This window comes from Branchiostoma lanceolatum, chromosome 1 (assembly GCF_035083965.1).
Source record: "Branchiostoma lanceolatum isolate klBraLanc5 chromosome 1, klBraLanc5.hap2, whole genome shotgun sequence".
Lineage (NCBI taxonomy): Eukaryota > Metazoa > Chordata > Leptocardii > Amphioxiformes > Branchiostomatidae > Branchiostoma > Branchiostoma lanceolatum.
In genome coordinates this window covers 32,321,208-32,347,516 of record NC_089722.1, presented here as the reverse complement: position 1 = coordinate 32,347,516, position 26,309 = coordinate 32,321,208, and the positions used below count along the sequence as shown (strand labels likewise).

At 41.0% G+C, this 26,309-nt stretch overlaps 1 protein-coding gene across 1 annotated transcript in view; it reads left to right on the top strand.

The window, feature by feature from the left end:
- The window catches only part of LOC136449252 (uncharacterized), a 65,230-nt gene that overhangs the window by 22,133 nt on the left and 16,788 nt on the right, over nt 1-26,309 (top strand). Inside the window, exons 18-48 of the mRNA XM_066449201.1 lie at nt 911-1,072; nt 1,511-1,678; nt 2,566-2,724; nt 3,412-3,546; nt 6,226-6,294; nt 6,904-6,957; nt 7,671-7,691; nt 7,849-7,887; nt 8,153-8,305; nt 8,658-8,735; nt 8,933-8,974; nt 9,287-9,331; nt 9,474-9,560; nt 11,222-11,287; nt 11,911-12,072; nt 12,636-12,815; nt 13,479-13,619; nt 14,199-14,378; nt 16,386-16,547; nt 16,748-16,927; nt 19,528-19,689; nt 20,010-20,189; nt 20,353-20,514; nt 21,309-21,479; nt 22,634-22,714; nt 23,047-23,351; nt 23,777-23,918; nt 24,282-24,341; nt 24,771-25,075; nt 25,597-25,738; nt 26,059-26,115. Coding sequence (XP_066305298.1) covers nt 911-1,072; nt 1,511-1,678; nt 2,566-2,724; nt 3,412-3,546; nt 6,226-6,294; nt 6,904-6,957; nt 7,671-7,691; nt 7,849-7,887; nt 8,153-8,305; nt 8,658-8,735; nt 8,933-8,974; nt 9,287-9,331; nt 9,474-9,560; nt 11,222-11,287; nt 11,911-12,072; nt 12,636-12,815; nt 13,479-13,619; nt 14,199-14,378; nt 16,386-16,547; nt 16,748-16,927; nt 19,528-19,689; nt 20,010-20,189; nt 20,353-20,514; nt 21,309-21,479; nt 22,634-22,714; nt 23,047-23,351; nt 23,777-23,918; nt 24,282-24,341; nt 24,771-25,075; nt 25,597-25,738; nt 26,059-26,115 — 4,050 coding nt within the window. The remainder of the gene's footprint in view (nt 1-910; nt 1,073-1,510; nt 1,679-2,565; nt 2,725-3,411; nt 3,547-6,225; nt 6,295-6,903; nt 6,958-7,670; nt 7,692-7,848; nt 7,888-8,152; nt 8,306-8,657; nt 8,736-8,932; nt 8,975-9,286; nt 9,332-9,473; nt 9,561-11,221; nt 11,288-11,910; nt 12,073-12,635; nt 12,816-13,478; nt 13,620-14,198; nt 14,379-16,385; nt 16,548-16,747; nt 16,928-19,527; nt 19,690-20,009; nt 20,190-20,352; nt 20,515-21,308; nt 21,480-22,633; nt 22,715-23,046; nt 23,352-23,776; nt 23,919-24,281; nt 24,342-24,770; nt 25,076-25,596; nt 25,739-26,058; nt 26,116-26,309) is intronic.

Here is a 26,309-nt window from a genome sequence, read left to right as displayed (position 1 = left end):
ACTACTTAATGTTATGTATGGCTCTTGATTTTTTCCTCAAAGTGCCTTTGTACAATACGATAATTTATGCAAAATCTTATGACGTCACGATGACGTAATAAGAAATTACAGGCCACGCCCCTTTTTTACAAAAGTGATTCCCCCTCCCTAACGATTCAATATACAATGCTAATATTTTGAGGAAGGATAGTAATTTTTATCATTTATCATTGTTTGCAATTGTATTTGTTTAATTGAATTGTTCTTCTTGCTTACTATGCTTTTATTTTTGACAGGGGTCTAGAGAATGACTTATCTGGTTCTGTTACCCATGTCCAGTTACTTTTTGTAACAAAGCTTAAATAGACAAAATAAATAAATACTTACGTTATACTAGAGCCTGTCACATTCGTGATACACCCGGCACACGATAGAAGGTATTCCAGAGATAGTCGTGCATATTTGAAACAAATTTCTGTTGGAATGTTACGGAAAGGCTTTATCATATTCTTGGTAGCGGTTGTTTGAATCATGGTCTGCTTTAAAATTCTACTAAAATTCAAAACCGTACGACGAATGTTAGGGCAAAATGTTGTTATACGAGGGACAGTCAGTATATTTTGCAAGTTGCTTCATATAACGTTATACCAGGCTAATTTTTTCATCAAATGAGTTGAAATTTGGCACAAATGTAAAGACATATATCTTCTTGATATTTTCTTGTTGAACATCTTCTTGTTGAACATCGCAAAATATGCTGACTGTCCCTCGTACATACTGTGATATGGCCTACTAAATATATACATTATATTATGCTATTGTCCATGTAGAGATACACTACTACTTTATTTGAGAAGGATGTTTTCTTCATCCAATATCACTATACCATAGTCTAAAAAGCACATGTGCGTTCTTTTGTTTTCACCGACAGAGGTTGCTCAGGAGGGCGCCCAGGCAGCTCTTGAAGATGTGATGGCAGATCTGACCGAAGGTGACACAGAGCAAGCCGAAGAAACGATTGATGAAATTACCGACAACATAGACGACTTGGCGTCAATGGCGGAGGATGCTGGAGCTGACACACCTCAAGTTGGTGAGTGATTTTCCTTAAATCTTTTGCAGACAGGAAAGGAAAAAAAGGTAGACTTCATAGCATTTGCAGGCTTCTCGGAGTGATGGGACATGATTATTTCATTCATAGCGTCTTTTTCAAAAGAGTATTCCATGCCTACTTTTCGTGATCATGTCAGCCGAGCTTTGTCAGGAATTTCCTTGGATTTAGATATCTACTATTATTATGGATAACAATATGATAACTGTAGCCAATGCACGCCTACCTTCTTCAGGTAACGTTCTTTTCAATAGCGTGCCTCTACCAGCACCAGACCGTTTGTGACTGTTGTTAGGTCAACCACCCTAACCCCAGGACAACTCAAGCCACAAGGCTACATTGCCTCCTATACTATTAGTCATGATCATATGACATGGTGTATTTAAGTACCTTTTTGTCTTCTTTCCTGTCTTAAACCAGATTTGGCAAAGGCAGAGATCGAGGAAATCGCCGGCGAGATGAAGGACGCTCTACAAGAGGAGAACCCAGAGAGGGCCGAGCAGCTTGCGGAGGTGTTGGAGAGGAAGATGGACAACTTCGATGAAGTCGTGGAAACCGCCGTAGAAGTTGCAGAGGCTCAAGAAATCGGTAGCTATATAACACTTCATGTTTGTCCGCGCATTTGAAACTCTGGAATAAATTCATACTTCACGCAAAAAGAAATTAGCACTACTTGCTTTTATCCAACCAAATTGATAATCCTAAAGATTGCTAATTCAAATGATGATATTTGTTTCTTCCTCTAATCACATAGAATAGAACAAAACAAGTGAGCAAGTACTAAAGAGTAGGATGATATCTTTGGAAAGTTTTAGATGATTTAGAACGAAAATGAGAATTCAAACGAGAGACAGTGTTTTGCAAGTTCGGAATTGGTTCCCAACTTTTAGGTGTTTTTTTGGACCTAAAGCTTTACGTCCAGTTTAGGTCCGGTGTTTAAGTACGCAGCAATAAATGGGGGTATACCTAAATTGTATTCTTGTGTTGTATCCTTGCTGAGGACACCCAACAAGGCATCCAGGAACTTCTTTGCAGTCCGTGGAATCTGAACCTAAACGTTTTTACGTCCAGTTTAGGTCCGGTGTTTAGTTACACAGCAAAACATGGGGGTATAACAAAATTTTACTCCTGTGTTGTATCCTAACTGAAGACACCGAACAAGGCATCCAGGAACTTCTTTCAAAATTGCAGTCCCTGGAATCTGAACCTAAACGTTTTTACGTCCAGTTTAGGTCTGGTGTTTGGGTACACAGCAAAACATGGGGGTATAACAAAATTGTATTCTTGTGTTGTATCCTAGCTGAAGACACTGAGCACGGCATCCAGGAACTTCTTCCAAAATTGCAGTCCCTGGAATCTGAACCTTTTAGGTGTTTTTTTGGACCTAAAGCTTTACGTCCAGTTTAGGTCCGGTGTTTAGGTACGCAGCAATAAATGGGGGTATAACAAAATTGTATTCTTGTGCTGTATCCCAGCTGAAGACACCGAACAAGGCATCCAGGAACTTCTTCCAAAATTGCAGTCTCTAGGAGAAGGTGATGAGGAGGATGTACAACAGGAAGTGGAGCAGATCCAGGCCGAGTTTGAGAGACTTACTGCCGGCGAAGCAGGAGACATCCTTAACGAACAACATCGTAAGTATAGCAACCTTCTCTAAGATCACAAAACCACCTGTTTTGCCATGCGATTAGTACAACTGGGCACCACGGTGTGATTGGGTTGAAGCTTGTCTGTTAGTGTTAATGTATAGTTCAGATGTAGAAATGTTCAGATGGTAAAAAAAAACATCCTATCGGCAGGAGGGTGACTGGGATGGACGCCTAGGAAAGGAAAAATACTTACAAGGATTCCCTAACATGATCTAGCTAGTAGCCAATTTCAAATAGTCTCCATTTGGGAAGACATTGCCGTCCACTAGGATTGAGTGATTTCTGACAGTTTTTGAAAAAGATCTTATCCTGGCCATCTTCCCAATTATTATCATATTAACTGTCAATCAAAGCAAAAAAGCTCTAAATCAGCATCGATCTGTAACAAACGATAGAATTAAAACGGTGAAACCTAACCTATTGGAATTGATTGCAATACAGTAAAATCAATCACATTGCTTTTGTGACGGTTGAATATAAAAAAGTGAGACAAAAAAGAATCCAAAACGTTGAGTTGACGTGACAACCAGTATAATTGCACTTATCATGCTTTTTCTACCCAACTCTTTTCTATCGATCGACAAAAACATACAACTATGCCTATGATCAAATGACAGGGTCTTATGGATATGGATAAGTGATGTTTAAAACAGAATTACTTTTCTATTTCAGCTGGGCTCGTGAGTGACGTCAATGAAGCAATCATTGAAGTCGAGCAGGCGGCGAAATCCGGAAACACTGCGGATATAAAAGAAGCTGTACAGGACTTGGATGAGGAGCTTGAGGAGGTTCAAGAAGAAGCAGAATGTAAGACATGAATCATGGTCGTAACGGACCAATCAAAAGCCTACACACAAATACAAACATGCTTATACGTGATTTAAAACAGAACATTATGTACCATATTATTATCCATGTGTTTTATGTATAGACTGTCGGATTTCTTCTTACAGATGAACAATATCTTGGCCATCGTAGGGTTATGGTGTCTTAAGTATGATCGCAGCTTAAATGCTGAGGTGCAGGTGCGTCCACAAACCGGACGTACGACGGTTTAGTGGTGGAGTCGGGTCTTCTTTCCGTTCGGATTTCTTGGCTTGCCGTTTGCAATCCAGATGGTCTCGTCTGTTCCCCTCAAATGTTTATAGACCTTGATGAACGGTATGGTACCAGGTACATCAGAGGCGATGGACTCCCATTCGTAATGGGGGACGATTTCAGCGAGTTCTTGTAGTGCTTGTCAGGGCGTCCAACCTTCCTCGTGTCAGAAATAGGCTCAGAGCAGAACACTGTCCTTGGAAGACGTGTGTCGTGAATACGTAGCACATAAGCAGCTCATCGTTTACGTAATACTATGCTAGGGTCACATTTCCAAACTGGTGCCAGGCCTGGCAGTTTGCGAAAACGGCAATCATGATATGAAAGACCGAAGCCCACAGAACGTAGAAAAGATGATAATGTTCATAATTTGTGAATATTTTTGATATACACTTGCATTTTTCGTCTTCGCAAACAGCCCGGTCGGGCCCAGCTTTAGAAATATGACCCTAGCATTAGTTGGGCTTTAGTGATGATTGCTTCAATGCTGGGCATGATTGCGAGTCGGAACACTTCTGTGTTGCGTACCCTGTCTGTCCAGGGGGGCCAATGAACAGGCAACAGAGCTGAAATTATTCCAGTGCTTTCAGCTGTTTTCACCTCCGTGGAGGAAGTCAACCTCCTACGAGGGTACTGCAAACATCTGTGTGTGTGTGTGTGTGTGTGTGTGTGTGTGTGTGCGTGTGTGTGTGTGTGTGTGTGTGTGTTCGCAGCTATAACTCAAGATGCCTTTGGGGCATTCGTTTTTATTTTGGCATGTCGGTAGTTATTTAGGTACCAATGATGCACGGTGATTTGATTTATCAGTACTTTCAGGTAATGTAGAGAAAGAAACTCTCATCTTGGTGAAAGTGTGATACATTCCATTGATTTAGACGTGTCCAGAGCTTACCAGAGGAAAGTCCAGCTGCTTTCGCAATGAGACACACATATACTGTTTTCGTCAGGCTGTTTGTCAAACGAGAATCATTGCTATATGTTGACTGGCAGTTAGCGTGTTATCATAAATATGGTTCATTGAGAGCAACCTGGACGCAATCATTTGCGAAGAGAAAGTCTCTCACTAAGGCTTCGAGTACCTGGGTTTTATTTTGAAACGCCGTGGGTAAAAGAACCTACCGTTCCATCTATATCGAATGGTTATCCCTCAGCTGGCAAACATGAGGCTGAAGGCACTTCGGGCACCGGCGCAAATAGGACCAAATTAGACGGGATGGACCAGAGGCCCTCACGAATGACTAGAATGTGTAAAACGGCTTTCCTCTGTTAAACACAAACATGATACACAGGTTCTGCTTTTGACACGGCAATTTTCCTTAAATTTGAATAATATGTCGATGGTTACTCAATTTCTTCTGAATCCACACTGATGTTCAGACTCCACGTCATCTAGCAGGTGACATGTTATGTTGAGGACGATGCGGGCCATGACTTTCCCTTCAGCACTCAGCAGTGAGATGCTCCTGTGGTTGTCACGTATGATGCTTTGTGGATTATGTTAGCATCTTTGAAGTCCTGTGGTACCCGATCCCTCTTTTGTATCCGTTCTGCTGTGTCTGCAGCTTAGCTGTGTTCGCTTCCCGGCGGTTGTACCATCTGGCCTTGGCGCTTTTCCTCTTTGCTTGATGGCCCTCTCGGTTTCCTCCAGAATGCGGGGTTTTCCAGAAACGCTATATATATAAGTGGACTCTATGGTATGTTTTTGATCAATATTGGAGGCCGGGTCTGTTGAGCACCTGACTGAAGTGTCGTCTCCAGCGCTCAGTGAGCTGAAGTGATGGGTGCCATAGAAGACCCAAAGAAGAATAACGTTCTTGTGTTGTGTTCATCTGCATACTATGGTGCATCTGCAGCCTTGGACTCCCATCCGTTTGTCTTTCATCCGTTTGTTTGGACTTTACTCCTGGTGTGCGTCAGCTGTAGCCTGAGTGTCATCCTGTTTCAGTTCCAGACTTTACCTTCACAAACAGTCTGAGATCGCTGCCATTCAAGTCGTCTGAAATAAATGTATTCGTCCAGATTTCTGGACGGGCACGCTGATTGGCTCCTTCTATCAAAAATACATGCTATCTCAACATGGATCACCCATCCCAGAAACAACCAAAGGACTTGTTTGTTTATCTTAGATATGCTGTGATATCTGCTTTTTGGCATATAAAAAAGGTAATCCTGACGATTTTACAAAGATTTTACGAAAAACAACTTGGGATCTTTGTCTATACCACTTTGTTTTTTTGTCTATCTATAACATATGATCAACTCCATGTTTTTGGTCATTTCTTCTGGCCATTTCTGGTATGCTTTGTAGTGTCTTCGTCCTTTAGTCATCTAGTTAAAGCTTTTTGCAATATAGAGTAGTGTAGAATTGCTTTTTATTTCATTCTGTAGCTTCGGCGGTGGGGGAGCCGCTTATGCCGCCAGCGCTACCGGTTGCTCCTCAACCACAGCTGCCAGCAGGTGGTTTTCTACGTGAGATATGCCAAACTACCGAATATTCACATTCATGCTGTGTAATTCACAGTCACTAATCTCTTTGATAAAGAGACTTATAGATGATTAAAATATCTATTTGCAAATAATAACCGAAGGCTAATTGCATGTGCATTATCGAATATTCACATTCATGCTGTGTAATTCACTGTCACTAATTTCTTTGATAAAGAGACTTATAGATGATCAAAATATCTATTTGCAAATAATAACCGAAGGCTAAATTGCATGTACATTATCGAATATTCACATTCATGCTGTGTAATTCACTGTCACTAATTTCTTTGATAAAGAGACTTATAGATGATCAAAATATCTATTTGCAAATCATAACTGAAGGCTAATTGCATGTACATTATCAAAGTAAAAGTAAGGTAATTGAGTACATACCACTAATATATGACCTAGCAAACGCACCATTGCGATACTAATATGCAATATACATCCGTGGAATGGTTTAAAACTGTGTAAGTTGTCATATCTACATAGTATTTGATGTATTGGCAATGTGACCTCATGTTTGTAACAGTTAAGCAGTTTAGAAATACCGTAGAATTAATTTGTTTTTTCCTGTAGCCGTGGCGGTGCAGCCAGCGGTACCTCGACCACAACAGCTAGGGATTCCTCCCCGTGAGATAATCTTCCAATCTTTCTTTTATTTCGTGTAATTAGCATTAAAGGAAATAAAAACATCACTTGAAAGTTCATCTGTGTTGGTAGAAGTCATTCTGAATGGAGTTAAACTGTAAACGCCAACACAATAAATTGGACTTACCCAAATTTTCGACTGATCAGCTACAGTCTTTGTCAAGGAGTGAACAATCCACTGCTTCTGTGACGTCACGTTATGCAGATGAGACACGTAACTCGGTGAGCGGTGGATCATAAGTTGCAGAAAGTCTATGGCGCCCCCCGTCTCTATTGAGGGATGGTTGTAAAGCCCGGATGTAGATGGACTCCTTAATCCCTCTTGCAAAAAACGTGACGTCACAAAAGCAGTGGATTGTTTACACCTTGACAAAGACTAGCTGATCAGTTGTGTTGTGGTTTACAGTTTAAAAGCCATTCAGAAATAAAAACATTAACTTTTTTGATGACTAAAACATAATCACTTCGAGATTGTCTATAATCCATCAAAGGCGCCATTTTGAAGCTCACTATGTCGTACCATACAATGTTATTGCATTAGTTCATAGAGTTCGTAGACTAGGTTGCAAATACCTGAATTATGAACTTTTTTAAATACAGCTGCAGTTTTCTCACACCTAGTAGTAGCTAGTAGCCAATCCATACTTTTGCACCTTTCTTCTCGACGATATTGATGATTGTTATTTTTACTACAGGAAATCGGCCGTCCCAACCAGGTAACTATGAACAAGCCTTTTTTATCAATCTCTTTAGTAAAACGTACGCACTTATTTTACAATAATGCGGCTACCTCCCATTAATGTGCATAAGGTATAGCCTACGTCAATCTAAAACGAACGCACAGCATATGATGAACACATTTTGTTCCCACAGGAGGCGTAAACTTACTTATCGGAGATGCCAATCACCCTGGTGTGTACTGACTTTCCACTTATCCTCCACACAATGCTTCTATTGAAATATGAATTTCAATATTAAAGACACTGGCACCACCTTACATCTTTTCTGAAATATATAAGATTAATGTGATTCTTTTTTGCCTAGAGACATCTATGAAAACGCTATCGACATTCCAACATGAAATGATAGGAATTTCTAACATCTTGTTGGAAGATGTAAGCCAAAGAAAATGACTGTTACAAATTTCTGAGATTACAGATTTGTTTCTTCGTTACAGGTTCTGCCATTGGACAACTATTGACATCTGGAAACCTACCCGATGGTATCAATCTGGTCATTGGTCCAAACTCAGGGCAACCAGCATTCCCCGGAGCTAATGGAGGACCAAGAAAGGGCAAGCAGATCATCAATAACCAGATTACCGTTCTTGGTAAGCCGTTGTATTCTTTAAATTTGAATCAAGTTAACTTTCATACATAGTAGTAAAGCCTCCTTTTCACTGGACCCGCGGCACGCTGGCGGCGTCACTGCGTCCTAAACTGGATTTGTGTTACCCTTGATGTTATTATGGGAATATCATTCGAAACGAAAGTATGACCAAAAAGACAAAAAAAACACGCAAAGCTTTAAAAGATTCGTTTTTTTTGTTGATGAAATGAATGATTTGTTAATTCGATCGGCAGCAGTCTCGGGTCCAGTGAGAGGGGGGCTTAAGATTTAAAAGTAACAATGATTGTAAAAGTACATTTTATGACGTGGTCTTGAACTTGGACCAATTACAGACAGTGATGGTGGATGTGGTGGGTGTGCGGGAGAGGGAGCACCTCAGATCATCAACAACCAAATCATCGCATTCAAAGGTGACTTTATTAAATCTGTACAAATGAGACCTTGATTAACAAAAGACGAGTCAAGTTGATTTTGCTTGCTAGCTGTAAGCACGTACAAAAAAGAGCTTTGAACTGTCATGTGAACCAAACTGACGAAATATAGACTGGCTATTTTTTTGTTTCTAGTTGCAGTTGCTTTTGCTATGGATGTTTTTGTTTTCTTGTAGGTCATAGACCGAGGCCTGCACAACAACCATGGGCTGGAATCGGTAGGAGCCCTGCTTTGCATATTCAAATAGCGATATGTAGCTAGTTCATGCCAATACGAGCTGTGCTTTGGCACTACTCGAAAACTTATGGAATATGATCCTGTTGGTACATTCTGCCAATGGTAACATGTATGTTGTATACATTTTGATTCGTGAAAGGTGAGTTAAATTGTGTTTTTTGCTTGCTTACCTGCAAGCACGCACAAAAAAGAGCTTTGAACTCTTTTGTGCGCAACAATGAAGCAAATGTAGGTCGCCTTGTTGTTGTTTCTAGTTGCTGTTGCTTTTGCTAGATGTTTTGTTTTCCTTTAGGTCGCAAGCCGATTCCAGTGCCACAGCAACCAGCGGTTGGAATTGGTAGGCCTATTCAAATAGTGATACAAAAGACTGGCAAATAATTCATCTCTGTACTTTTTTTATGCGCAATCTGCCAATCTTAGCATACACGTCACAAACATACGTTTAATACTAATACCAATTGTTTGGCTTGTTTTAATAGTACCAGGCACTAAAGTTGAAGAGTTAGAGGAGATCCTTGAAGACCTCGTCGGGAGACCCGGAGTATCTATAAGTGAAGTATCATCAGGTAACAAAATATTACTTCCCCTCGAAAGCTCCCTCTTTTCTTTCATCAGCAAGAAAATTCTATTATCATAAGTGATGAAGAATGCTACAAGGAATCGACGTATCAATTAAGTCGTAGCTATATGTAAAAGCATGAGTGATAAGACTACATACGGTCTGACTTGTTGGTATCCCTTTCTTTGCTTTCCAATTTACATACTATCGACTTAAGATTAGCTAATTTTAGAATGCGTTGCTAAAGTTCACCTTGTTCTGCGACGTATTGAGATATTGCATACCAACTAATGAAAATGTCTGACTGAGAAAATGAGTGACTTCAATTAAGAGTTCATCTGTGTTGATGGTGAAAATGATTTTGAGGTTAAGTTGACTAAATAGTCATGTAATAATGGCAATGTCCAAAGACCTTTGACCTTTGTGACGTCAGATTCCGAGTCGGCCACACCTGCACCATAGGAATTGCTTCAGACGCCATTCCTCCGACTCGGAATCTGACGTCACAAAGGTCAAAGGGCTTTGGACATCGCCAGTATTACATCACCACACCGCGAATTTCAAATATTGTAAAAACGCTAATCTATATGATGGAATAGTGTAAAATAAGTCAGAACTGGTCTTAGTGGTATATTTAACATACTGCAGTATGTTTTACGAAATTAAGTTTAGCCTGCTTTTAAGCCGCCAGTCCCGGTTTAAAGGAGTCCTAAAGTCCAGAGGGGGAAGTTATTTTCCAAAAGATGGTAATTTTAGGAAGTAGAAATGAATATTTGTACCAGTATACGATAAAGTACCCACTAGTCCCGTGCGCATCCAAAACGTTCAGTATTCTACCAAATTCCCCAGGTGACCCTCAGCCTATGTAGGTTTTACAATGTGCCTGACAATGCCTGACAAAAATTAGATTACAAAAAGAATGTCAGGGTGGTTAAGAAAAACCTTCTGGCTATGTGTTCTTTTATATCTTATTAACAATTGGCCTTCATATCGTGCTTAACCACCCTCATTTACACCGAAAATATCCACGTTTAAAAATGTATGTTTACGCATAGGGAATACACTGGTAGGGTCTGCAGGGGTTTAGTGAGTATCATATTGTTTTAAAAAACACACCTTGTAAAATTTACCACAAGCAGAATTTTGTAAAAAGTCGGTTGATTATGTATTGATTGATACATAATCTAGTGGAAAATAACACCGCCTTCTGGAGTTTAGGACTCCTTTAAACAGGGATACAGAAACATGCCTTATGTGCTGCACCCGGTTATAATCGAGATAGGGTATTCCCCAGAAGAATACAGCTTTGCGTGCGTGTAGCGCTCGAAGCCCGGAAGTTAGGGGAGTTAGGGCCGCCGGCTGTTCGCAGGTTTTGCGAGGGAGGTCAGGGGTCAAACATTTTTTTTTAATTTTTACTTGCCTAGAAAAACTAGCAGCTTAATGGTTAAAAAGGTATTGGCTTTCACTTTTTGTATGACCCTGATGCACAAGTGTATCACATGTCTTAGTTCACTCCTCTGAGTCTTGCAAAAATGTCCTCAACTTACGATCCACTGCTCACCATGGAACATTTTACTATCTACATGACGTCACACAAAAACGGGGTAAGTTCATTTTCTCTATTGAGCTGTTAGTTCAGACTGATGAAAATGTATGCATACTTCACAGGTGAGAGTACAGAAGAGAGTACAGAAGAGGAACAGGAAGAGATCGAAGAAGCACAGGAAGAAGCTGGTAAGTATCGCTTATTATCTAATTTATGAGTGATTTAACATTCATAACGAATAGGTAAGTATATAATATACATTGGAACGTGGCACTTCCCTTTCTGGACTTAGATACTCAGGCGTATGCGAATCCGAGTCTCCCTGTAAGAATCTGTGTACCATGGTGTTTCAGAATGCCTGTTTTAGAACTTTTAAACTTTTAGAAGTTTTATACCTATTTTCATATTATTAACATAAATAAATCTCAAAGATGAATAAGATAGATTCTCTAGGAGTAGGATAAGGTCACGTAAGAGCGTGGCTGTCCACATTTCATACATACAAAAATTATTTTAGCTTCATTGCTTATCCATTCACAGAGTCAGTGATGTTCATAAAACATACCAATTTTGTTTGTTTGTTTGTTTACTTTTGCAAAGCGCTAACGACATCTTTATTCCAAACGTCATCACTAATACATCCTCGTATTTCGTGTAAGTGTAGTGAAGTATTGTCAACAGCGGCATTCTATAATTTTGATAAGCCAGGTATTACAATGATGCCTGCTTTGTTGTTCTAAAGTTCATCATGTAAACACGATGTCCTTTTACACTCCTTACAAATTTGAGGAAAAAATCTTGTTCTTCACAGAGGACCTTCAGGATGACGTTGGTGAAGGTGCTGATGACATATTGGATGCTGTTCAAGCCGACAACACCGAAGCCGTGGAGGATATGACAGAAGACCTTGCGGAGAAGGTTGATGACTTGGAAAAAGTCTTCGAGGAGGGCGGAATTGACAGTGATAGAGTCGGTTAGTACCTTAAATAGTAGCATTGCAACAACAACAATAATGGTTGTTGATGGTTACGGGGTGGCTGATAGTTACGGGTTGGCTGCAAAAAGTGTATTATTTAGCCCCCCCCCCCCCAGTGGGCTCTGAATTGTTTTACTTCCCCCCAGAAATATCACTGTAGAAATTTTTCCTTGTCAATAACAGATATTAGCAGTAAATATGGAGGCTCATGTCCAGTTTGATATCGTGTTTACTGTAGACATGGACATATTGATGCGCATATTTGTCTGTGTACCTAGTTCCCATACCTAGTGTACCTAGTTCCCATACTTAGTTTGTATAAGCGGTAAATACTTAGTTTTTGAATACAACCTGTACAGCAAGTACGCAATTCAGCCAGTTGGCTGCTATGTACTAACTGCTATGTTGTTTTAGCGATAAACATTTCTACTACTGTACCCAATGTTATATGAATACGTGATGTGAAGACACACTACGTATATCAGACACTGTGACAGAAGATACTTTTAATTCTGTAGATGGGAAACCTAACGTATGTCATCGTGTTTTTCCCTTTGTAGTTGACCTGCAGGAGGAAACTATGGAAGCTATAGAGAATGTGCAATCTGCTATGGAGGATGGAACTGAAGAAGAAAAGGAAGAAGCCGCAGCCGCACTTGTAGAAGTTGTAGAAGAATTGGAGGAAGCTGAGGAGGAGGCTCAAGAGCAACAAGTTGTGGAGGCAGCAGCTGATGTTGTTGGTGAGTAGTTCTTTTGTCCTGAAAAATGCTGTCAGGCACAATTCGCAATTGTGATCTAATGCAGTCAAAAATAATTATTATGTTGTGTTTTTCTTTGCACCCAAAATACACGGGTCTGACAGTACAATCCACCATTGACGAAAATATGTATCAGGCCATACGCAGTTTTTAAATCACCTTCCTTTCAAATAGAACAACTAAACATCTGCCCGCTATCGCAGATTAGTTTCCAAATAGAAATCTTTTGGAAGCTAAAATCTATTTGCAAATAGGACGTACTTTTTCGTTATTTATACTATTTCTCAGAAGATTCACTGCGGCTACTCTCGCATTGGTTGCCCTCGTATACACATGTAACTTTGTCAAGATTAACCAATTGTTAGTTTGTAAGTATTGGCATCGGTAACTTATTACAACTATTTAGAGCTATAATAGAGCACCAGGACAGATAGAGGACAAGATTTAAGAAAACATCCGAACAACTAACTCCTTATTAATAAGATGATCATCATAATTTGAAAAATTTTGTCACATATTTTAGGTATTTCAAAATTCACCACTTTTTTTCAAATTCTAGATCAGTGGACACTTCAATGTCCATCATTCGAACACAAACTTTTACTCTAAGTTGAACTTGAAAAAAAAATGTTTCGTTCTTCATAGACGACACTGCTGACGACATATTGGAAGCTGTCCAAACCGACGACTCCTCAGCGGTGGAAGAACTGGCAGAAACCCTTGAGGAGAAGTTTGAAGACTTGACGGAAAACATGGAGGAGGCCGGAGTTGACAATGAGGAAGTCGGTTAGTATCTTAAACACTACAATGGCGACAACAATAGTAATCGTGATTTATGCATCAATGCTTCTTGCTAGCATGCTAACGGCTTCTTTTTGCCTGCAGATGCTTCGCATCTGTAGTAACCTCTGAAATATTCTCACCACTAAGAACACTTAACACTTAAAATATGGAATAAATACAAGTATTGATTGAGTAAAGGAGTAAAGTAATATGGAAAAGATTGAAAATAAGCAAACAAAACAATGGACCAGGTCTATCAAAATCTGTATCTTATTGTCATTCCGATTAAAAATAAGCCATGGGTCTTAATTTTCGTGTCTAGTGTAATACAGTGCTTACAATAAGATAAGATATGAGGAACCGTGGGAAAAGTAGAATCGTGCGCAACACATCGTTATATTGGTTATTAAGTATATAAATCGTGACATATTTGGCAGTCTGGTGATTACGTATTTGTCTGTGTTGTTTGTTAGTTAGCAAACCCAATGTTATCTGAATACGTGATGTAAAGACACACTACAGATAAGTCTAATTCTACAGAAGGAAGTCCTAACGTTTGTCATCACGCCTTGTCCTCCGTAGTTAAACTGCAGGAAGACTTTGAAGAAGCTATAGACGAGGTAAAATCTGCTATGGAGGATGGAACTTCAGAAGAACAGGAAGAAGCCGCAGCCGAACTTGTAGAAGCTGCAGCCGAATTGAAGGAAACTCAAGAGGAGGTTCAAGAGCAGCAGGAAGTGGAGGCGGCAGCGGAGGTTGTTGGTGAGCCCTTTTACTGTCATTAAGCCCCCGTCACAAATAAGAAATTCAGCTCGGCCGACGTGTTGGCGAGCTTCAAATGTGTATTTTCGGCCGAAGTACGGCCGACGTCCTGTCGATTACGCGGGCTTCGGGCGACTCTTATAAATAAAAGTTGATCCAGATACTTGCCTTTTACCATGTTAGTCGATACTGACTTCAGACGGTACCATCTTATGGGGGATTTTTAGTTTTTAGTGTTCAACGGACGTCGCCTGAGGTTTTCATTGGAAAATACTGTCGACGCTCGGTCGATTTTGAAATTCGGCGAACTTCGGGCGATGTACAAAGTCGGCCGACGCTCGCATGAATTGTGACGCCGGATTTAGAAATACACAAATATCGCAGATTACAGCTAGCCTCGAAATTGACGCTGAAACTAATGTGTAAGCACGTACGTTTATGGCGTACATATTTACTTCATCATAGTTTGTTGACTTAAGAAGATTCACTGTGGTTACATGCCCGTAGCCGGGGGGGGGGGGGGTCGGGGGGGTCGGAAGCCCCACAGGCTTGAAGGTCCACTTTCAAAGGCTTGAAGGTCCACTTTTTTTCAAAGCGGACTTATTTGTATCACCTGGCTGAGCAAGGCCACAGAGACTAGAATCCTAGAAAAAACTGCTCACTTTGTCTCTGATTTTTCCACTGAAACCCTTTCAAAAACACAAGAAAAGGCCTTTCAGAAGGCTCAATTTTTGAAATTTTACACGCTCCAAGGTCCACTTTTTAACTTCCAAGGTTTTTTTTTTCAAGGTGGACATTTGTATCACCAGCGGGGCTGGAATCCAACAAAAACTGCTCACTTTGTCTATGATTTCTTTCTTTGAAATCCTCTCAAAAACACAGGAAATGCCATATCATAAAGTTCAATTTTTTAAATTTTCCAGGGGGGGGGGGCATACCCCCGGAGCCCCTAGGAACCTTACGCCTGCGGCGCTCGCTGGTCCCTCAAACATTAAAAAGAACCCCCCAATCAAAATCCTGGCTACGGGCATGGGTTGCGCTCACATTAGATGCCCTCAGTTAGTCTAGATGCGCCAGCTTTGTCACGATGAACTCAACTGTAAGCTTTTCCGGTATTGGCAAAGGTATAGTCTGTGTAACAAAAATACTGCTGTTCGGGGCTGTATTGGCCCCTCCCGATTGTGATTGAATCCCGCTCTCAAAGGTAGCTGTCTAGACCTACGTAGAACTATAGAGCATCATGGGGATCGGGAGAAAGACCCGAGAACAAAGAACAATCGATATATATGGGTTCAACAAAATCCACGATGGAAGAAAATGTGTATTCGTCTTTATTTAGTTACAACTACCTTCTGTGAAATGGAAGCCCTTTGAATTGGCCCATTCGAGCAGATTACAGTCCCCAGATAGAACTTTGTTTGGAAGCTGAACCTACTTTACTTTGTAAATACGAAGTACTTTTATAGTTCGTCATGAAGTGTACTTTTTGTTGACTTCAAAAGATTTATTGTGGTTAAGCTAGACATACTCGGTTAGTATTGACATGCTCACCTTACATACATCTAGTTTAGACATGATCAGCATTTCTTACGACAACCCAAAGTATGAGAACATTAACAATGAAGTTTTTGATGTGGCCTTCGAAATAAAACCTTCAAAGAGATGTTTGTTGCAATGACGACAAGCAAACATAAGCTAGAATTACTATGGATGTATAGCCTTTGTATGTGATACATGCCATATACATTGGTCATGCCTTTGATTTTCTGTAAATTGTTTTATTTTGCGAGGAAGTTCATTTTGTGATAGGACTAGAAAGGACATGTTATCGTTGTTTTTAGTTAGCAATCTTTGGTGATGTTAAGAAGGTTGAAGACAGAGCACATTTTCGCGGTGTCTTTTAGTTGACAGTCACCGCGAAAACGACAAACCTTTCCGATGCACGGTATTGAAAATACCTGACATCTTAGGAAACAGTAGTCTTATATGTGCTCTTTACCTATACAGAGGAAACCCAGGACGAGCTTACTGAGACCCTGGATAACGTTGATGAAGTTCTAGAAGAAGGCACCCAAGAGGAAAAGGAAGAAGTAGCGGAAGAACTGGCAGAGAATGTGGATACGTTGTTTGATCAAATAAGGGACGCCGATGTTGACTCAGAGACCGTAGGTGAGAAGGAGTCCACATTCAATTTTTATTGAAATTTTCTATTTTGTGAAAGACAGAATTCTCTGCATGGTGTTGATAAAACAACAAATACACCGAACGTTAGGTGTTTTTCTCCTCAACTTCAGTCTGCTTCTTAAATGTCTGATCCCGTATTGGTAGTCCTCCTTTGGTCTTATATACATCTAATATTCATCGTACAGAGAGGGTAGAGGAGGAACTGCAGGAGCAGGTAGACGCTCTTGCAGAGGCCGTTAGGACTGAAGACACTGCGGCGCAAGTGGAAATACAGGAGACGATACAGGAAACGGTGCAGGAGGTGGAAGAAGCCGTCGAAGAAGCCCAGGAAACACAAGAAACAGAGGCGGCAGCTGAGGACGTTGGTGAGTTTTTTCAGTTAAACATGAAGAGTTCACTGCGAAAACAGAGAATATTTCATAATATATAGGGGGTCGCCCGGAGATGGCACGTTTTTTACGCGCTCGAACTCACGGCGCTCCATCGCTGGTTGCCAGAGAGTGGTCAGGTTTTAATGAATGAATTTTGAACATAGTCATCTGAAGACCATACTTGGATAAGAAATGCATTCATATTGTTCATGAGCCCTTCGAGCTCCGCTTTACAAGCAGAAAATGCTGTGATATGATTTCGCTAATGTTCGTTCTGATTTAGTGCTACGCCAGATAGGGTGCCTAACTTAGCACGCTTTTGTTATTTTGCTCTCTCCGGAAGTTGGTGATAAAGTTAAGAAAATGTGAACAAGGCTTGTAGTCTACTATATTCTAGCTTTCTTTTGACCGAAAAGTTTTGACGGTGTGCACTTATCTCGTCGTGTGAGAAGGGCTATGTCTAGCGTATCCAAGCTCATATTTTCACGGGGATTAGGCTACGACGCACTGTGCGCGCGGCTCGACGTACGTATTGAATGCGGCCCGACTCACAAAATCATTACGAAACTAGAGTTCCACGAACACATTATCTTCGCCAAATAATCAAGGCTTATCATGGAGAGTGATTAATATTTACGTGCTTATCACCCGCTGCAAATTTGACTATGCACCATACCATTTGGAAGTTATGATTGGGCGAATGAGTCCAGTCTAGATAGGGTTTTAAATCATTTGGTGGTACAGGACTAGTATATGTGTAGAGTGTGCTGATATATGTTATAACTGGTCATGAAAAATATGAGTATGCTTATATTATATAGGCCACAAAGGTTCGATATTGCAGTGCTGAAAGTTGAAAGTGATGATGAAATAGTACAGTCAATACATATGAATAGAATAAATCTGTCGCGTTTTTAGGTGTTTTCAGTCAGGCTATCTATTTTGTCCCCATTTCGTTATGTCGCCAACCATGTTGAAAAAAACCCAGCAGGACCCACACCTCTGCTTGGAGAATAGTTTATTTATTTGACCTACATGTACGTTTATGCAAGGCCATTTGTTTACATGACCTGACACTGTCCCATGTCCCATTGAAATGCAGTGGGTTAACAAACTTTCCTTACTAATTATGCAAATTAGCTCCTGATTTGCATAATTAGTCATTGATAATGTAAATCACCATCTGAGCTCTCTACATACCAAACATCACGACGATCTGTCGACCCCTTCTCAAGTTATTCATGTCCGAATGTCGAAACAAAAACACCCACTGCAGTTCTTAACAAGCCGCTAGGGGGGCAAAATTTACAGAACTTACTTTCTGTCGCATGAACTATCTACCACACAAAAATCATGACCATAGCACTTTCAGAAAATATGCCCCTAAATTTTGAAGCTCCGCTGCAGTACCTTAGGTACTCGCTAGAAGGCCCATAATCAAACTTGACCTTCCTTTCTGTAAACCCTACTTATCCACTATATATCATACGGATCCATCAACAGCTTCTCGAGTTATGCTGGCGACATACAAATACACATCCACACAAAGCCCGCTGCAGTACCGACGGAAAATACCAGGGGAACCAATTTTGAACTTGACCCCCGTTTCCACAACATCTACTCACCTGCAAAAAATCATGAAGATCCATCAACGTTTCCGTCACTTTTTTTGCCTACATACAAACACAACAAAATGCAAAGTACGCTGCAGTACTGTTGAAAAACGCAAGGTAAACCATTTTCGAACTTGACCTTCCTTTGCACAACCACTACACACCTACCAAAAATCATAAAGATTCATTGAAGCTTTATTGAGTTATGCTCCTGACATACATTCAGACCCACCCAACAGATTTTTCAACCGAAAACATAATCTTCTCCGAGTACAAGTACTCGGCGAAGATAAAAACGACATTGCTTAAATCAACAATACTTCGTCTACTTATTGGAAAATATCTTCGCCATCTCAGCATTCAGTTTACTTTTCATAGACGGTACCAATCACGTGTTAGAGCGTAACATAGCTCTGCGTTGAATCGTCCCGCGACCATCGTGGGCAGAAAAAAAGGCGGGAAAACAACGTCGCCAGACGACAGCGATGTTTACGTTCTTTTTCTTTGGTCGGTTTTCTTTTCAACAAACACTTAAAGACCCACATTTTCAGTGTTTTATGAAGTGATTTTCTTACGTGTATGATAGTTGTGTATCTGCTTGGCACAGGTCTTATATTTAGGCGCCAGGCCGTCTAGCTACGCAGTGACCCTCTACTCAGCGCTACCATCATTATTGTCAAAATACTATTTTTCGACGAAACAAGAAATGAATATGTACACATATGTTTTAAAAGAAAATGACAACTATGTGCATGAACTTGATTTATTAACCTTCCTTATCAGCGTAGTCAGTGGTCACAAACACGGCGTGGTTATGCAAAATAAGATCAGTAAAATCCGTGCCATGTTAGGGCGCGTGACATCTTAGGGCACCCCCCGTTACAGTATTGCCTCCGACATGCGCCTAAATAAATGATCGTATCAAAGTCCTAAGGAACCGCAGTTTTAGGTGTTCTTACCGTATTCTCTTTACCAATACAGAGGAAACCCAGGACGAGCTTACTGAGACCCTGGACAACGTTGATGAAGTTCTAGAAGAAGGCACCCAAGAGGAAAAGGAAGAAGTAGCGGAAGAACTGGCAGAGAATGTGGATACGTTGTTTGAAGAAATAAAGAACGCCGATGTTGACTCAGAGACCGTAGGTGAGTGAGAGTCCACACACGGAGCATTAACTTTGCATTCTTTCTTTGTATAAAAAATTATCTTTTTTTGAAGACCGGATTCTCCGTATGGCGTTAATAACAATATCCCCTACCGAATATCAAGTTTGTCTTTTCTTCTTCAATTTCTGTTTCTTTCTAATCCCTTCCTGGCAGTCCTTCCTTGTTCTAATATATTACTTGAAATTTAATATGTTACTGTTATAATTGTATTAGAAATTACAATTTACAACCGACTGACTACGGTAGCTTTAATCTCTAGTATAAAATCAATTACTATTGATATCTCATTCATCGTGCAGAGAGGGTAGAGGAGGAACTGCAGGAGCAGGTAGACGCTCTTGCAGAGGCCGTTAGGACTGAAGACACTGCGGCGCAAGTGGAAATACAGGAGTCGATACAGGAAACGGTGCAGGAGGTGGAAGAAGCCGTCGAAGAAGCCCAGGAAACACAAGAAACAGAGGCGGCAGCTGAAGACGTTGGTGAGTGTTTTCAGTTAAACATGAAAAGTTCACTGCGAAAACAGAGAATATTTCCCAATATCACCATCATCACCTCTGGTATGCGCCTAGATGAATGATTGTACAAAAGTGCTAGGGAACCGCAGTTCTAGTTGCTCTTACCGTATTCTCTTTACCTATACAGAGGAAACCCAGGACGAGCTTACTGAGACCCTGGACAACGTTGATGAAGTTCTAGAAGAAGGCACCCAAGAGGAAAAGGAAGAAGTAGCGGAAGAACTGGCAGAGAATGTGGATACGTTGTTTGAAGAAATAAAGGACGCCGATGTTGACTCAGAGACCGTAGGTGAGCAGGAGTCCACAACAATGATCTATTCTGTTTAGCCCCAATGTCCATCATGGCATTGATGGCATCATAATGTAATTTAAAATACATAATGCTACTTCACCTAAATTCACAGGATAACAAATGTCCGGGATTTTAAAAAAAGTATTTAGGAACACATGCTAAGTGCAACAGCAGTAGTACTACCAGAGATGCAAACTTCACAGACTAACGTATTCAGAAGCTTTGATAACCTTGCTTTCGAAGACGACGACGTCAAAAACTTTCCACCACCATTTTCTCGCGATTTTTTATGCTTAGACAAGCTCAAATCTTTAGCACTCTCTCCAAACCAAAAAAGGAGCGACAGCTGCTTTATAAAGGTAATTGGTGGCAAGATAATTTTGAGAAGCATTCTCTTCGTGGAAAACGGTTACGCCGCCACAATAATGCCGCCGGTCTCAACGTTACAGGCGGTCCTTTGATGAAATCTCAATATTTTTGTATCAACAGGACTAGTGAAGAAATATGATATTGTAGCATCAGTGCCAAAGGTAATCAATAGTATCGGCATGTAATAGAAAGAAATGATGGTTCATTGCTTTGCAAGATTGGTGTCAATTGAGTCTTACCAAAAATCGTCGCGGTTAACTGGTGAACTAGCGTCAAACTTTAATCTCTAGTAGTAATAAAGCAATGACTTCATTGAGTCTTACCAGAAATCGTCGCGGTTAACTGGTGAACTAGCTATAGCGTTCGACTTTAATCTCTAGTGGTAAAGCTATGACTTCATTGATATTTCATTCATCGTACAGTGGAAGCACAGGAGGAACTACAGGAGCGGGTAGACGCTTTTGAAGAAGCCGTTAGGAGTGGAGACACTGCGGCGCAAGTGGAAATACAGGAGGAGATACAGGAAGCGGTGGAGGAGGTGGAAGAAGCCGTCGAAGAGGTCCAGGAAACACAAGCCGCAGCTGAAGGCGATGGTGAGTCTTGACATTGTCTTGAATCTTTCTTTAGGGGTCGAATTTTTGGGAATAGGTGCACTGGTGCACCCAACTAAAAACATTAGTGCACAGATATGAATTTGGGTCCACCACATAGAATAAAACTGAATGTCAGCAAAACATACGTTTAACGCTAGCACCTCTCTTAAGAACTTAAATCTGTAATTCTATCCAGATTTCAAATTTCAATCAAGCAGTACATCAATTTAAGTACTGATACTTCCATTTCAAGAATATTCTGTATGTGAGTGTACAAGAGAACCGTTACCCCATAGAGTACAAAAATATCTGGGTGCACCAGTGCACCCAAAATCAGAAATTAGGTGCACAGCTCCAATTGTGAGTGCACACAGGGGCACATACACCCACTATTTCGAGCCCTGATCTTTATTGAAGGTCTATATATATATATATATATACGGTGAGATAGATAAATTGCGTTTCTGTGTTATACAGTATTACAGCTATGGAATATGCATATTGTTGCGCTACTCTTACATGCCCATCTCCCAACGTTGTGATATACGTTACTACATTTAGTTTACAATGACAAGCAAGTGGCTATTTCCAATGAATGACTCTTTTCTCTTTTACAAAAAGCATGTTTCTATTTGAAAATTTTCTGCATTAAACCCGATGAAGAAGTAAAAATAAATCAAACCAGTTTACCCTTATGTTCTTCTAATGGGTTTATGCGTAGCATGTGGAAGTTAGTATGTGCCTGTGGCCTTATGTATGCTTATTTGTTGCTGCAAAGATACCGGAGAGTAGTCATATAGAAAGAAGACGTAAACGTCTGCTTAAGTTCTGAAGCTAAACACATCATTGAATTGTTGACATCTAAAAGACACATCTATTCCTATGGCACTGTCGCAAAATGCCATGGCTTTACATCTATGGTGTTTATTGACAAAGGGAAGTTATGTCATATGTGTCGAATTGCATATCACATTCTTTAGCGCATTGGCAGGGTTTTAGAAAGTCAAATTAAGAAGATATCTTGGATTTTCACTGGCAGTCCTATGGCTACCCACAAATGTTCTCATTTATTTCATTGCTTGATAAATTGAATTTGTTCTTGTGTTAGGAAGTTAGTCCTTAAACGTCTTGACATTTTTTTTTCTAAACGGAAGAAACCGGAGAAGAATCAGAAGAATCAGAAGAAGAACCAGAAGAAGAAGAACCAGAAGAAGAAGAACCAGAAGAAGAAGGGGGTAGATATGGCAGCTTTTGATATATATCCTTTATTGAAGCGTTTCCTGTGCGCCCGAATTTTTTTTCTTTTATACTCCTTTTTAAACAATTAACTTGTAAAAGTTGTTTGCATGATTAACATACATGTAAGAGCTGAACGATAAACATATGCATGATTCAACCAATACATAATATAAAGATTTCAAATTGGTAGATTAGGAGTTGTTTTCAATGATCTGCCCAACGCATCTCTGAAAAGAGCTACACTTTTCATACTGCAAGAGTTGTACTTCAACTGAGTTATTGAAGAGACATTTAGACAATGTAGTGAAACGATTTTTTCTCTTTACAGAAACAGTGTCCGTGATCGAATCCATCCCACAAGCAGCCTTCACTGCTTCTTCGACACTTGACGAGCGCCACTCGTCCTTCTATGCCACCATCGGCAAGACGTACGAAGACGGCACTGCTGCCTTCTGGGCCCCTGCCACTGACGATGTCAACCAGTACCTGCAACTTGACATGGGCCAACCGACTCAGCTGTCCACCGTGGAGACTCAGGGCGCCGCCGGGCGCTTTGTCAGTACATACTACTTGCGTTACAGCTTGGATGGTGTCACATGGACAACGTATAAAGGAGAAGACGGAGAGGATATGGTATTGAAAACATTTCTTATGCCGATGTAAAACTGCACAGTATAACTCTACGTTGTCTCTAAAGCCCCCCTCTCACTGGACCCGCGGTACGCTGGCGGTGTCGCTGCGTCCTAAACTGGATTTGTGTCACCCTTGACTTTATAATGGTCATATCATTCAAAACGTACAAGTATGACCAAAAAGACAGCAAAACACACAAAGCTTAAAAAGATTATTTTTTGTCAATGAAATTCGTTGAGTGCTTTTATCAACTCGATCTGACGCAGCGACACCGCCAGCGTGCCGCGGGTCCAATGAGAGGGGGGCTTAAAGGTGTCCGGTTGCTCTGTTGCAGTCCTTATCCAGTCCTTTCATAGACTCATCTTTATTCTTTGAATGAGGGAGTGTGCAAAGACAGATGGAGATGTTTCTATCTGTCCTCTCAGGTTTTCACCGGAAACAGTGATGATAGTGGAACGCAGAGTACAAAGCTGAGCCGCACTATTCTATGTCGGTACCTGCGATTCTCACCACTAACCTGGGGCTCCGGTGGAATTGCCTTCCGAGTGAACACCAAAATAACTTCCAGTAAGTTGACAACATATAAAAAGACAGTTACGATTGACGCTGTTTATTACATCTCTTTAATTTTTCTGTGCAATTATTTTGCAATAGCCTTGAGCAATGTTTATTTTGGAAAATGTTTGGCTCGCGTAAAAACGTTCTAAGTCACTAAGCATTTTTTCTGTTTATCATTCAGAATGAAATCAAACGGGTGTTTATGACTGCCAATGCTCAATTAGGACAAAAGCAAAATGTACAGCGCCTTTGTGAATCTTACAGATGATAATGATGATAATGATAAGCGGTAGACATCAGGTAGTCTTGACCAACACTCGACACTTCAAATGTCAACATAAATGTAACAGTATTTTTTATCTTCTTTGCCAGCGTCATCGAAGACCTTTGCATATTACCTTCTGAACAAGTTCCAGAGAACAGAGAATAGACGTAAGTTTCTCATCCTTGATTATCTCATTTTTAACACCTTATTGTACCATATGGTACCTCTATTTCTACTTCGTTTATAGTGAATGAATAAATTAAGGCATGTATTGCAGTTTGTGCCAGAACCGGTCGTCGTGACACTGAAAATAATATACCCATGTATGCCACCCTTTTATGCCAGGCGCGCGGCTTGTTTATTTCATGCAACGGCCCTGGCGTACAGGCCTACGAACCGTCCTTCTCGGTTTGTTAACTCTGGATAGCCGTCAGCCAATCAGATACTTACCCAACTGTTGGTGGAGAGAAAGTAACCAACCAATCACGTTGCCTCTTTACCGTAAGTGGCGACGTGATTGGCTGGCAACTTATTGTTGTCGTCGTTCACAATAAACCATCCATTCATTTGATCAATCTTCATCTTCGACTGTCCAGAGTTCATCGCGGTCGGAAGTGCTTTGCCGGACTCCTCCTTCACCGCCTCCTCTAACCTGGACGATACCCACACACCCCAGTTTGCCCGCATTGGCATGACCATGCCGGACGGCTCGCCGGGCTTCTGGGCGCCAGCAACGGACGGCACTGACCAGTACCTCCAGGTGGACATGACAGAGCCCACTACGCTACAGGGAGTCATGGTACAGGGTGCCCTGACGCGCTTTGTCACCAAGTTCACTGTGCAGTACAGCATGGATGGGACAGAATTCCAGCCTGTGACAGACGACAGCGGTGAAGCCTACGTAAGTACTTAGGTCGGGCACATTGCATAGGACTTTATGAAAGCTCGTACTACATGCATTTGTCCCCTTAGAACGTTTGTTTATGCTTTCACGGATTACAAAAAAGCCCCTAAGATGAGAGGTTCTGGTCCCGAGAAGGCGTGACCTGGCTGGTCTCTACCAGATTACGGAGATCGCAAATTGTTATCCCAGGCCGGCTAGCTGGCACTCTATCTAATATATCTGGCCACTTCCTTTGTTTTAGCAACCTATTTGGAGCCTGGTAGAGACTACTACAGTACGGATGGCATTTGTCTTTCGGAGAGGACGTTAAGCCTTAGGCCCTGTGAATGGGGGGATCTCGTGCCTTAAACATCTTCACAAAACACTCATTGAGGAGACTTACAATGTTGACCCGGTATGCTTGGAAAAAAAGTAAGCCAAAGCGAATACACATTGTACTAGTACCATCTAAACGAAGAAAGGCACAATGTGTCACCTTATCAAGTGGATAATGGGTTTACCCTTGCCTTATGTTCCAGGTTTTTACGGGGAACACGGATGGCAATGCCCCCAGTATCCAGCCAGCCCCCGCTGAATTCACCTGCAGGTACATCCGTTTCTTCCCAATGGAGTGGAGTCCTGGCGGCATCGCCTTCCGAATCAACACCCTCCTCAGTACAAGTAAGTCAACATCCTCCTTAGAACGTTATTCTCTGCACAGGGAACCATTCTCCTCTAACAGAGTAAGTCAACATTCTCACCGGAACGTTCTTCTTAGTTAGACAAGGCAACATTCTCCTCATACATAGTAGGTCACCCACCCCGACACACACAGAACGCTCTCCTCAGAGTTAATCAACATCCCCCCTCAGAACATTTTCCTTAGATATAGTCAACATCCTTCTCGGAACATTCTTCTCAGTCAGCGAAAGGTAACACCCTTAATAGATAGATTGTCGAAATCATTGCTAAACATGTTTGTACTTTCTATTTCATTTCAGCTGCCGCTAAAACTTTCACTCTCCTTCACAAGACCACTACTCAAGTAACAGAGGGAGGTATGTTTGCAGGACTGATATTTTTGTGCTAAGATATGAGTCACATTGATGATGCCATCATATACGGCATTATATGCGACGTAGTGTCAGAAAAAATCAACTTGCACTGAGTTTGTTGAAAAATATTGCGGGGACAAATTTTGGTCTATTGATTTGTTTTGCAGAGATTGTTTCCGTAACTATTGTTTCCGAGT